Source organism: Eufriesea mexicana, unplaced genomic scaffold (genome assembly GCF_001483705.2).
Source record: "Eufriesea mexicana isolate 0111107269 unplaced genomic scaffold, ASM148370v2 scaffold1532, whole genome shotgun sequence".
NCBI classification, from domain to species: Eukaryota; Metazoa; Arthropoda; class Insecta; order Hymenoptera; family Apidae; genus Eufriesea; species Eufriesea mexicana.
This window is the reverse complement of record NW_016909636.1, coordinates 219115-233768: the sequence shown is the minus strand read 5'-3', so window position 1 is coordinate 233768 and position 14654 is coordinate 219115. Positions and strand designations below refer to the sequence as shown.

The window sequence follows — 14654 nt, the reverse complement described above, 5'->3', positions numbered from 1 at the left end:
TATACTTTATATATATATAATATTAAAATATTATCACATTTAAATGTAACTAACAGCACTGTTGTAATTAAAATATTTAGAAGTTTATGTATTATATTTAAATTAGTGTAATTATTATAATGAATTAGTGTAAATATTGCAATTAAAAATATTTTGAAAATACTTTGTTGCATTTAAATATGATTAATGTAAATATTGCCATTCAAAATATTCCAAAAATTATTTATTATATCTAAATGTAATTAGTGTGAATATTGAGCTTAAAAGTATTTTGAAATTGCTTTATTACACTTAAATGTAATTAATGCTAATGTTACAGTTAAAAATATTTTAAAATTACTTTGTTACATGTAGGTGTAATAAATATAAATATTGCAATTAAATTATTTAAAAGTTCATTTATTACATTTAAATGTATATAATATAAATGTTACAATCCAAATATTCAGAAGATTATTTATTAAATTGAAATTGAATGGGATACGTGTGAGAATAATTTTGCACGTGTAATATTATCAGTAACGTACAAAGTTTGTTTAATTCTAGACTCTATAATTATTTTCTTAGTTCATCCTCCGCCAATTCAAAGTTTATTTTTTCCCTTTTCCTATATCTAATCTTGGAAAGGAAGAGATTATTTATCGTTTCTTAAAATATAATTATTTATTGGTGAAACACGAATATTTATAAAACGTAGGAGATAATAATATATAAATATATAGATTATTATTATTCTTAACATAGCTTTCTATACCGAAAAAGACATTTTGTCATACATTTTTCAAAAATATTACATTTTTTTATAAATTTATTTAGGAGATAATAATATATAAATATATAGATTATTATTATTCTTAACATAGCTTTTTATATCAATATCGAAAAAGACATTTTGTCATAAATGTTTCAAAAATGTTACATATCATTATTTTATCAATTTATAGATGAAATTAAAATGTATATTTAATTTGATATTATCCTATTTATAACATATTTTGTATGAAATATGCAAATTTTTATTTTTCATAAGAATATAATTTTCTACAATTTTATTTTATAAATTTGTATTATTTATCCATTTATTGATCATAGTCCTTGCCCTTGGACTTAAAATGAGCTTACAGTTTTCCATATAATAATTTAACTTATATTTTAAATTTTTAATTTCTCTTTATGCTTCTTAAAACACTGTTTTATAAACTATATAATCTAATTTAACCTAATTTAATCTAATTTAACCATATTTATCATTTTCCTATTTCTCGTTTTATTTTATAGTAAGTTTTATTTTATAAATTTGTATATTAACTACATATTAACTATATAACTATTTCTCGGTTTTATTTTATAAATTTGTATATTAACTATGTAACTGATATAGCATTGTTCACAATGATAATTTTATTGTTTAAAAGATTATTGCTTCAAATTGATTATGGCTCTTTTCAAGGCAGAAAATAGGATGTTACATATCTTAGAAAAACTGTTTTTAGAAAAATTATGAAACGAATAAATAATTGTACTAATTAACCCTTTGCACTCTTAATTTCTTCAATCTTTTCCCTGTCATTTTAAGTGTTTTATTTTAAATCTACTTGTGGATATAGTTGATTAATGCGATACAATTTAACCAAATTTTTGCTAATAATTACATTCTCAATAACATTGAAATCTTTAAAACTTTGTATAGGTTTATGGAATTTTCAATTACCTGACAATGGAAATTAAGTCCACAAAGGAGTTCAAATGGTTAAATTAAATCTCATGTTTCAATTAATTCCAGAGTTTTAATGTTATTATAACAATAGTAATTTCATAATTTATGAGTTATCCAAAGAATTAATCTTAGGACATTTGTTCAATATACAATTGTGAACGTGTGTAAGTTTTAAATTTTCCTGATATTTTAGTATGAGATTATGATAATAAAAACAATTGAAAATTTTTATTTTCCTGTGTATTAGATTGTACTTATATACTGTAGCTTTTAATTACTCTAATCTGAACTTAATACATTTTAAAGCAGGCTTGAATGAAATTTATTTTGAGTAATAACTAAAGATGAATCATTTGAAATAATTATTTTATTTAATTATTTAATTATTTGATTATTATTTGAAAAGTAATATTTTCTAATTTATGGTATGATATTCATTTACTCAATTAAATAAAAAAAAAGAAAAATGGAAGAATTGATTATTTGTGGAAATAAGGTTTATTTCTTAATTAAAGGTTTATTTCTGGAATAACATTTGGAATAAGTGTAAAACAATAAGTTTAAGTGTTAATTAACAGTGCATTTAATACTATATGTTAAGAAACCAATTAGCTTCAACAAAGTGAAATAACAAGCATTTACAAAACTATTTATTTCTTGAAATAAAAAATAAATTATTTAATTATAGATACATTAATTTACCTTTTGTGTGAAATACTTTATGAAATATTTATGTTAATTTGAGAATATATTAGTTCTCAAATAACATCAATAAAATAATTAAAAAATAATTAAACTTGGAACGTTTTATTAAAAAGTTATAACAAAAATTTGTTTTGAAGTCAAAAGTATACGTTGTCATATAGAAATGTCAAGATTATTTTCTTTTTGAATAAAACTGTAAATATTCCAATTTGTAGGCAATTATAGGCTGATTAAAATTAAAATATAATCACAGACCAAAGTGGATAACTTAATTTTTTGAATATTTTTTATAATAAATTCTACTGTCAAAGTACTTGATTAATGTTTAACTTTTAATATTTGAAGTAAATGTCTATCTTCTATTTTCTGGAGTTAATCAATTTGACAAATGAGTGACTTAAGTGTGTAAGAAATAGAAAATTTGTTGAAATTATGAGACACCCTGTATAATTTTTTTTTAGTTTGTAATATTTATTTATGTACATATGTCCATAATTATCATGACTTACATGTATAGGGTGTCCTATTTAAGTTGACATAGTGACAAATTTTATAAACAAGTGATTTAAAAAAAGAAATAAGCGTGTTTTTTATTATTTTAGTTTTCCTTTTTGTATTTGGTATTTTTTTATTTTGTAATTTAAAATGCTAAAAGGCAGACGGTTTTCAGTAAATAAAAATTTTGTAAATAAGTGATTTAAGACAAAATAAGCTGATTCTTATTTTTTATTGTTTTAATTTTCCTTTTTGTATTTGGTATTTTTTCATTTTGTAATTTAAAATGCTAAAGGTAAATTGTTTTCTTTAAATCAACTCTCTGCAGAATTTTTCATTCTATCAACCTAAATGGGACACCCTGTATATTGGCAATTAACATTTAATATTTATATATAATAATTACATATAGCGTGTATAATAATTAATTAATTTATATGGAATGCACAAATTTAAGAGAATTGATTCATAACTAGCATCTATGCATTGTACACTTATCACAGAGGCACTTGATGTAAGAGATCTAGGAAAACGAATAAGCTTTAGACTAGACACGTCATTGTTCCTTCACGTACGGCTGCCTCTGAGGTATTCATATCCTGAGATCTTTCATATTAAATATCTTGTAATGTGCACGCATAAACAACAACTAGCTATTTACTTATCGTGATTGAATGTGTTTTTAACACCTCCTTAAAACTATATCAAGGTGAACGCAAGATTCAGCCTTTTTCACGAGAATATATAAATCATAGAATAGAAGAAAATGATTTTATGTTATTTTTGAATGGTCATGTTAAGTAGCGAAATTTAAAACGTGGATGCATTTGGACAAATATAGAATTATTGAACTGTAGCAATGTGAACTGAGAGAACTTTTTAATATAAATGTTTGATAAAATTTTGTACAAATCTTTTGTATAAATTTTTACTGTATATAAAATTTTGTACAAAATTTTTATTGCATATTACATTTTGTATAAATTTTTTGTATTTAAGTTTGTACAAAATTTTTTGTCAATCTTTTGTATACATTTTTCTTTTTTTTAATTTGTATAAATTCTTTGTACAATTTTTAAGACAGAATTTTGTTAATGGAAGTGCAATGTATGTGAGATAGTTGGATTCAATGATAGCGAAATAGGATAATTTGCAAATAATTTGCAAGATCATTTGCAGATAATGTCTGATTGTAAGTTCATGAAGTTGATTACATAGCATATGTTAATTTCATTACGTACAAACACAATGTTTCTTATAATTAATTACAATGCGAGTGAAAAATGAAATTTGAAATATAAATGTTCACAATGTTCAGTCTGTTGGGAAGATAAGAAAATATGAGTTTATTAATAATATGCAAATAATCATTTTCTTAATATAATAATGTCTAAGTTCTGATCATTTTTCTGTGTTGTTCTAATATTCAAGTTCTACTAATCTTATAATATCAATTTTCAACTTGGATACAGATAATAACCAAGTCTTGACTTTGACTGATTCTAGTGATCTATCTTGATGTTATCCATGTTCTTCCATATAAAACTTTGAAGTATTATGAAATGTTCTCTAGTCAATAGATTGCTTTGGCAAAGAATCGCATTTAAAGTTAGGATTATCCAGAGAATGTCCAAAAATGATATCCTTCTGATAATCTTGTCCTTCATCAATTATGCTAAGTGTTAATAAATATGTCATTATTTTAATGATATCTAAGACTGGTTTGTACTTAATTATAATGTGTGTCCATGTCTTGACTTTAACTAATTCCTCTTCCTGTTCTTATTAATACTCTTACATTGTACAGAATGTTGAGGCAACATATCCTGTTAAATATCTTCTGGTCAATGAAAATAGAGCATTATTCAGTTACAGAACTTTATGACAATTTAGTGTTGTTTAAGGATATCAAAAAAGGTGTCAATTGTGTTTTTGACTACTTACCCCAAGTGTTAATAATTGTGTCTTTATTATTCTAGTAATCTCTAAGTCTTTATTAATTAAATTAATTTGGTCTATAAGTAATTGAAATGTGCGTTGCAAGTTTAGATTTTAACCATTGTGTCTTTCTATCCTTAGCCATACTGTTATACGCAAAATGTTGAAGCAATAGAATATTCTATGAAATGTCCAAGGGAACAATGTCAATTTAATTAGAATACTCTTGATTTACGAATCAAGTTGGTAGTTAAGTTTATGTGAAGAGCAAACTTCTTTTCTATAGTTTCTGATAATATTATTGATGTCCATACAAAACTTTGCCTTTCACCTTGAGAACGGAAAAAGGAAAAAGGAAACCAAAAGCAGTTCTTAAACAGGAAAAATTTCACCACAAAATTCTTATGTGCTTGAGGAAGGAAATATATTCTGGATTTAGGATTTACTTCCTTCTTGGAAGTTTTTTAGCATTTTGCCTGAATATCAAGCATCGTTGACCAATGTTTTAAAGGAAATTTAAAACATAAATTACAACATTTTATGTAATTTTATTGCTAAATGCATTATTCATTGCATTATTATGATTCATTATATTCGTCACATCTTGCAAGTCACTGTTACTTATATAATTTTCCATGAAAGTATTTACATTTAGTGCTTCTAACAAGAGAAATATCATTTTGGGTCTTACTATATCTGGTGATTAAAAAAGAAATGTTATTTGAAATATGTTATCTATTGGTTTTATTAAAAAGCATTTTAATAAATTTAATAAATATTAAATTATTTATTACTTTTTTTCTCAAACAATCAATTCTTCAATTTATTGTTTAATTAACTAGATAAAGCACTTATTTAACTTATTATTTAATTAAATACTATAAGTATTGATTGGAATACATTACTTACCAAATAATAATTAACGATATTTGAAATAATTATTATTTTTAAATTATCATTTCAAATAAATTCTATCCAGCTTTATTTATAATTCAATTATGCTAAACGTATTTTCATTTTCTATAAAAGGAAGCTGATAAAATTGTTGTCTCGTCTATGCAAACATTTATTTGTTTAAAATAAGTATATTTCAGTTTTAATCATAAAAACATTAACCTCAAAATACACTTTAGTTTTACTTATAAAAACATTAACTTCAAAATATACTTTAGTTTTAACAATAAACACATTGACCTGAAAATATACTTTAGTTTTAATCATAAAAATATTTTTTATTTTCAAAATATACTTCAATTTTAGTCACAGAGACACGTATTTCAAGGTATTTGTCAGTTTCATTCACACATAATTATCTGTATAAAAGACTTGGATAACACGATATAAACGCGAGTACCGTTTTCTTCAAGGAATTATTATAATAAAATCACAGTTGCTGCTATATGATATACCAGAACGTTTTCATTCGTTGAACGTTGCAACCCTTCGAATCATTAAATCTGGATAACGGATACTCGTGTCTCTTCCACCTACTCCTCCTTCCCTTGCATTTCCTCGTCGTTCTGTTCTCCCTTGACTGAAGTAAAGGCGAAAACTTAACGGTAGATTTTCTTCATGATCTTCATACAAATCTCCCAGGTTGCATCGTTGTTAATTAATTTTCGTGTAGGCTTTACACACGGTGAGGCATTTGACGTTATCGTTCGTGAGATCTCCGTTACGTTTGTCGAGGAAATCAGTCTTTCCTCGTCACTGGCCTGTTAGAATATCATCGAAGATAGAATCTCTTCTCGATTTTTTTGTATGGGGTTGTTTACATTTTTTTTCTCTTTCGTTTAACCCTTTCACGAGTAAACGTTTCGGCAGTCTTAAGGCGACTTTTCATTTAACACGTCAAGCGCCAAGCTTCTTTCGTCTTGCTTACCCTTTAACCTGTATCAGATATTTTCTTGATATTTTCAGATATTTTCTTTTCATTCGTGATATGATCTCGAAATTACTAAAAATTTATTAATAGAAGTTTTCTTAATTTTAATAGTTATAATTTAGTTACAATTTTAGTTAATTAGTTAATTTAGTTATTTTTAGTTATAATTTTAATTTTAATAGTAATTTTAATAGTAATTGTAAAATAGTAGTTTTCTCAATTTTGTATTGTCAATCAACATACACTATCGCCCTGCACGAAAAGCATACTGTCAGTCACCGAGTAGAAAGTTTAGTGCCAGTTAGCGGCTGACATAGCGCTCAGCGCGTTAACTCACTAGCGCCACCACGGCTCATATCTGCGATAAATGTTTATCGTAAACGTCATATGTATCGTTGAATTATTTTTCAATTTTATTCATACAATTTCGGAGTTTTGTTCTTACTACGTTATACTGTTTGCACAATATTGTGCTTTTACTAATTTTTACACTGTACATTTACGACCGTACTCGTGACAGGGTTAATACGATGTAATATTTTCGATTTATTTTTTCATTCACATGCAGTTTCCGCACTCAGATTTATTTATAGTTAGAGAATATTTACAATCTTTTTTTTAACGAAATTAATGACAATTGTGGAAATTATATAGCCTTAGGTAAATCATGATTTAAAAAATGGGCTCGAATGGTTGACATGATTCCGGATCATCTGGTTATCGGAAACGAAAAAACCGAAATGTATTTTAATTAGTATAAACACGACTATACCATGAATTACCAAAACAGCGAAATTTCGAAAATTAAAAAAATGGCGGCATTTCGAAGTTTAAATATCGATTTTCCTCGTGTTTTTTGTCCTTTGTGTTGTAAACAAAAATAAAAAAAGCATCAGATTTTGAAATCCGTAGCTCACACGATAAAGGTACATTCAGTGAAGATCTCCTTCAAATTTCGAGTCAATCGGTCAACTAAAACGCAAGGTATTCCGTCAGCCAGTTCAAAAAATACGGTTTCGAGAAAAACGCGTTTGAAGTTTTCGTAATCCGTTGTACAATGGCTGTACATCGCACTTTAAACATCTATAACTTCGCTGATTTTACGAATTCGAACAAATCCTTTTACACGGATATTTTCGAAAGCGTAAATTTTGAGAAAACATAAAAGCAAACAAAAAATCGATTTTTTTAATCCGGATTACAAGAATATCTCCTTAATCACTTGTGCCACGCACGTCGTAATGCTTTTGTCGCAGAATCGCCAACGACGTGGTATACACGTCGTCAGACAATTGTCACAAAAACACTGGACCGTTCTGGCACACGAGTCTGTGAGTTTATTGATAGCTTAAATGATTAAACACCTGCATAAGAATTAGCCTTAAGGTTATAGAACTATGTACTACATTACCCATTCAATAAGCGATTTAACATAATCGTATTCACCTGTTCGTCAATTACACGTTGATTTTGACATAAAATTCTGTACCTAATATTGTGACATCAAATTTACGCCAATACCACGCTAAGTTTATATGTTTAATACTTTCACTACAAATTCTAAATGAAACCACTTCTAGATGCACGTGTTTCATGTATTTCTACCACGAACCTATCCCAGGAACTAGGTTTCACGAGAAAAAACCTCACTACGCAATTTAGTCCACTTTCGTTCACTTAGTCATCGGCTCAATTCTAATACTACCACAAATCCATAGTCAGTCTATTCGCGAATGATTCCTACGGACAACCTTCTAGATAAAACTTAATCGAGTATATCCGTTTGGTTTGCAGGTGCGGAGGTCGTTGAAGATCCCTGGTCGCCGGAAAGAGAAGGAAAAATTGCCTAGTGGTATCACCGCAGACTACAGTGCGTCGTTTTTCGCCTACCTGGACCGTGATCTACTGGAGAACTCTCAAAACTCGTCGAGCTCGGGACAAAGTGTCCGTACCGGCAACAACTGGACCACCAGAACGCCTGATGGTCTAACTCAGAGCGACTCTTCGGAGACCTCCCTGACCTCGCTGACTATCACGACCACCACGTCCTCGGCAGCCCCGACCAACGTGTCTGGTCAGTCAGGAAAGAACCTGCCACCCCTGCCACCGAAACCTCCAAAACGAGGAATCTTGAAGGGACCACGTCTGAGCGTGAGCAGCACTGTGAACTCGTTATCAGAGGAGAGCCACTTGCCGAACGGGAACGAGACGAATTACCAGGAGGCTAGCAATCTGTTGGTGAGGAACACGCTTCAGAACGAGGTGATCGCGTACCAGAACGTGCCAGCTCATTTGCCAGGATTCGGCAACGCCATTGGCAAAGAGGAAGCTTGCAGCGAGGAGGAAACGCAGACTGGTCAGGGTCCGTGGCAGGTGTCGCCTCAGCGCGCAGCCCAGCAAGCTCAGCAGCATCATCAGCAGCAGCAACAGCAGCAACAACATCATCACCATCACCAGGGCGACACCAAGCTGCTGCAGGTTAGTTGGAAACAGATAATTGCTTTGGGATGAAGACGTGTGTCTGTGTTCCAGGTGCTCATAGCTTAAATTAGCACCGTGTCCAAGCTATGCTTCGAAGCTTGGAGAGCTTCCCACTTTATGTACCACCCTGTGCGGTAGAGAAGCGCTGGCTAGTGTGTTTTACCCGTGTGTCCCCTAATGCAAACACTTCTGGCTATTGGCTTCTGCGTCAAGGGGTAGCTTTCTGTAGTGCGCGCTGTTAATAGGGATTAATATTCGCGCAGTTTAAGCCATCGGTAGTTCGAATGTAGATGAATATAATAGATAGGCTACTGTCAAATATTTAGATGGCACTTACCCTTGGCACTCGAGGACTTTTTTAGCTAAAGAAGAGTTGTGTTCCGTCCCAGAGAGCGTGTTTATAACATGATTTTTATTCTAAGGCTTACACTTTTAACAGACCTAACGGTTTACGATATATTTTATATCGCGACTGCAATTCTGGAGGATAGATGTGCCTCACCGCTGTTCTAGCGGATTAAGTTGTAAAGGTAAAGGCGAAAGTTTAGGAATTTTTACAAGTACCAGACTCGACAGATGGGACCCACGTGTGACAGACCCAACAAGCGACGGACGGACACCACTTATAAATCACGTCATTGACCATCAAAAATCGGCTCCTTGACAGTTTCCTACTCCTTAGCCAAAGGTCCTTCCGTCACACCCTCTGTCCAATTAAAACTCCTTACTTTTCCACCACCAGCGTTTATTTTGCCCAATCAGAACTAAACTGGAGAAAACACCGGACAGGACTCGACGAGACACGACATAGATCAAATTCGAGAAATCAGTTCGTCTTCGACACCGATCCTTGCAACATCTTACTTACACGTATAAACGCGTGTTCGAAACGGTACTCTGTTCAACGGCTCCATTATAACTATTCTGTACTTTTCTATAAATAAACGCTTTCTTTTATCAACACACACTTCGGGATCCTTATTATTACAACTAGTCACGCAATATTAATTTGGCGCGTGATAAGCGTTCTAGGACTTCGAAGGGATTCGATAAATAGGACGCTACAAGTTGAAATTCACAGATTTTCTGTTATAAATTTGACGTTATCTTTTAAACGGGAAATAAGAATTTGTGTAATAATTAACACGTGGAAGTATCTTATTTCGATATCTCGCATACTATTGCGTCGTTTTAACCTTTTAGCCACTATAGTGGCTTCCGTAGAAGGCATCAATTTGAATAGTACCTCACGAATAGTGGCTTCTGTGGATATCATGATTTTGGACGGTATTGTAGGATTCTTGGCTATATTAATCCTATGCAGACAGAGATCTGCGCGTCTAACAAACAGTAACTCTCTTTTTCTAACAAAATAGGTTTTATTTAATTAAAATATCACACTAAGTTTCTCACACGTCTCAACTCAAAGCTCTTCTGACACTCTTCTCCACTCAGTTCTCAACTCTGTTCTATTCTCAACAACTCTCTTCTGCCTGCCTCACGCCCTTGCATCCTTACTTAAGACATTGCGTACGGGAGATATCTCGTTTTCAGTGTCACGGAAAGTGATTTGAAACGAAAATAAAAAAGAAACTTGAGCCGATTGAGCGAACTCAATCGTACCTCTCTTTATTTCCGGTTAACAGACTACAAAGTTATAATTAGATTACGCGCAGAATAGACGGGCAGAACCAGGTGATGATGATTTCCAGACTACCTTGTTCTGCTAAAGACGGTATCTTTATATTGGGTTGGGCCCCCTCTCTAGTAGGATCTTTGACTTAGGGCACAGTCCTTATCTTCGGGACTGTTTGTTATTTGACTAGTTCTAGGTTGTCACCATTAGACGCGTGATCCATGATTCAGCTTCTGTACGTTTGTCTTTCCCATGTTCCCATGCGGCTATTTTTGGTTACTGTTGATTCTGAGTGTTATCGGAAATTTGGTCGGTGACATCAGCTTTCTTCGATTGGATCTATGACTTAGGCAACCAGAGACAAATATTTTTGTTACGTTACTAGGGTAGTAAAGCCTTGCACGTTCTTGTGACAAATGATAAGCAAAATAACTGAACATTGACATTCCAAGAGTGTATAAACAATCAGTCAGTATAGCTACATGGGTAGCTCTGTGAGGATCGTTTACCTTATAAAGTGTTTTATTGTTGTACATTTTGTTATTTCGAAATATATGTGCAAATTTGTACGGAAATAGTTTGAAAATCATTTACATTTTCAATCTGGTACCAAACAACATTGCACAAAAGAGTATGCTTTACTAGATGTCGCACTCTAAAGCATTATTCAAGTTTGTGAGATAAATATTAGTTAAAATGTATAAAATTTTGTATAATATAATGTAAAGTATATAGTAATATCTGAGAATACTTTATGTGAATATATTACTATTTATTTAGTTATTTTAGTCCCAACTTGTTCAAAATCTATACTTCTTATCATATGTATATTTTGGCGCAACGAAGTACTACGACTTCGACTCCTGCATATTGATAATGGTGCAAATTCCTCACCACGAGTCAGACTCGTGGTTTTCGCTTATGGCACAAATTTCTTACCACGAGTCTCACTCGTGGTTGTAGACCAAAGGGTTAAAATAGGAATCCGTCTATTGTCGAGGGAGAGAACTTGATCGCTGCAGTTCTATAGTTCTCCTTTATGCTGACGTTTGCTGAGGCCAATACGATAACTTACCATATGACATCATGCCATTCAGTCGAATCGTATAAATTAGATCCATGCGAGTTAGAACAACGCAGATCGCTGAGTGAACCCTAAATGACTGCATCGTCTAGCCATATCAAACGATGTCGTTTCAGCTATGGCCTATAAATCTAAATTATGTCATTCCACTTAATGGAATGAAATCATGCGGTAGGTCAGTACATTCGTATCAAGAACACTGGTATACAATGTGGATAAATAGGACTCGGAATTTCATTTAAGAAATTGAATTTCATTATATCCAATGCTACTTTTACAGGAGTACTGTATGTCGTCAATAGGTCGTCCGCAATTGGCGACGGTTAACGACGAACCAAATCTCTTGAGGAACTTGTGTTTTTAGTGGACTGTATATTTTGTAATTGTTTCGGTTAACTCTTCTGAACTCTTCGAATGTTATTTGCTGACTGACTGGTACTGACCTAACTAACTTGTGCGATGCACGATCTTTCGGAGCCCATGGTTTCCAAAGGGAAATCGGTTTTCCCATTGGTGGTTGACAGGACCGAGGGTGGGCCCTCGGTCCGCGAATCAGATGCCCCCAAAGAAGGGAGGACCGTCTTCCGCGACCAGGTCTGCCGGTGGAGGAAGCCTCTCCCTCAAAGGGGGTTGCTGGTGGGCCACCCGCGCATTCGTGATCCTTCCTGAAGGACTCGTTACTTTATGGCTCCGAAAGTCGCGACATCGCACATGGCCTGGTCCCTTTCTTTGCAGGCCTATTGTCAGCCAAATCCTAAGCGCTGTTGCCTGCTTTCTAACATTAATGGCTAAAGGAAGCCTCGTGTCCGGTGACCCGAGCGAAATAAAGAATTGTTTGAAAATGCATTGAAAATGAAGAGAGAAAGGACACGGAACTTGAACTAAAACAGCAATTAGAATCTGGTTGCCAGAAGACCCTTACGGTCTTCTGGGTCTATTCTAACCAAGGAACGAATAAAATACCGGCACGACATTCCAAGGCTTAACTATTCGTTCTTTTACGCTAAACAGTGTTTGTATTAAACAATTTTTGTTCAATACGGGAACATGTTCCTAGTAATTTTATTCCTTCCTGAGATAGTCTATCGTTTTGTGTTATTATATTATATACAGGCTGTTTCACGCAACTGGACCCATAACTATAACCAGAACTGGACTCGTAACACTGGACTATAACTCTGGAAGGCTAGAAGATAGACGAGAATTTATAAGACATAATTACATTGAAAAAATACGCTTAGAGTGCTTAAGCATTTTTTAATTTTGTACAGAGAAGTGTTAGGATAAATAGATGGAGAATTTAATTAATTTGTTAATTTAGATATTAGAAGTTACTTAGAAAATGTATACTTCAATGTTTATTTTCCTATTTATTTATACAGAAATTACTTCAGCAATTTAGAGAAATTTTTAAATAATATCTCACTAAAGATTTTGTTAATTTAATTAATCAAATAATTAATTTTCAACACAGATACCCCAATTCTTTTATTATAGGGAATAAAAGGATACATCTGTTAATATCTGCTATGTGTTTTTATATAAAAAGCAGGCCTATTCAAAAAAGTAAATGTGACCTTGAAATCTGCAAAATGTCAACATTCTTGGAATAATAACATACATTAGGTTACATATCATTCAATGTTATTTAATTCTGCCTAATAAGAGTCTTTTCTATCTTATATCATTTTGAGACTATAACTGGGTCCAGTTGCTAGAAACACCCTGTATAAATTGCTTTGTAAAAGGATCCTCAAACAAGATTGTAGTATTATCCAATTTCTAATATTGTATAAATAATTCCGAGATTTCCAAAAACTTCTTTTTCCTACCTCTTTTATTTATAACTGTATACGAAGGCAGCCTTGGATTGATGTGGTGGATGCCTTCTCTCACAAGGAGAGTGCTAGTCCTTGGGGTCATTGATTCAGTTGAAGCTTTGCAGGATTGTAGATTTAGTCATCCAGTTCAAGAAAATATATCGTTATGACAGCAACTACTCGATTGTTTTCGAGATATTTGTAGAGTCACACACTCTCTACTCGCTGGAGAGTACCTCGGAATACTCAAATTCACTGCGGTCTGTATTTTCTATTCGATTCTCAATAACGCGTAACTCTCGCAATCACAACTCTCGGTCTCAACTCTCTCAAGGACTACCTCAACTCTCTAATGACTATCTCAAAACTCTCCTCTATCTTCCAGAGCGGGCCCTTTTAAGCCCGTCTGGAAGGCAAGAGCCTCCCCCGAAGGAGGAGAAAGCTCCCTCCACGTAACGCTCTGGGGTGGAAGGGATTCCTCCTTCGGGTTAGGCTCTCCGAAGGGTCACCCACGCGGGGACCCTTCCCGAGAGGTGCCCACGGACGCGTCGCCCCCGGTTTACAGTGGGGAAAACCGGGATTGAGCGAGGCTACCTCACATGGCCTAGCCCTAACTTCCCCAGACTCGTCTGGCCGCCAGACGCTAACCGTGCCTCTATACCTGGGGAAGTCAAAAAATATACTGCAAATACATGGGTGGATTTAATACTGTTGCTAGTATGACAATAGCATTGTTGAATGATTCGAATATTACTATTTCAATAGCATTATATTCGATTCATGGTCAGTCAGTAGATTCTCGTAAGAAAGCATTAGATGCTTGTTTTAGTTCAGTTACGTTCGATGGTCGTCATGTAGATTTTAAAGAAGATACAAAAGGTACTATAGAAGTA

At 32.6% G+C, this 14654-nt stretch overlaps 1 protein-coding gene across 1 annotated transcript in view; it reads left to right on the top strand.

Moving 5' to 3' along the window:
* The window catches only part of LOC108548323 (unconventional myosin-XVIIIa), a gene marked incomplete at its 3' end in the record, with an annotated part of 172661 nt that overhangs the window by 5575 nt on the left and 152432 nt on the right, over positions 1–14654 (top strand). The window contains exon 2 of the mRNA XM_017901194.1: positions 8535–9218. Coding sequence (XP_017756683.1) covers positions 8535–9218 — 684 coding nt within the window. The remainder of the gene's footprint in view (positions 1–8534; positions 9219–14654) is intronic.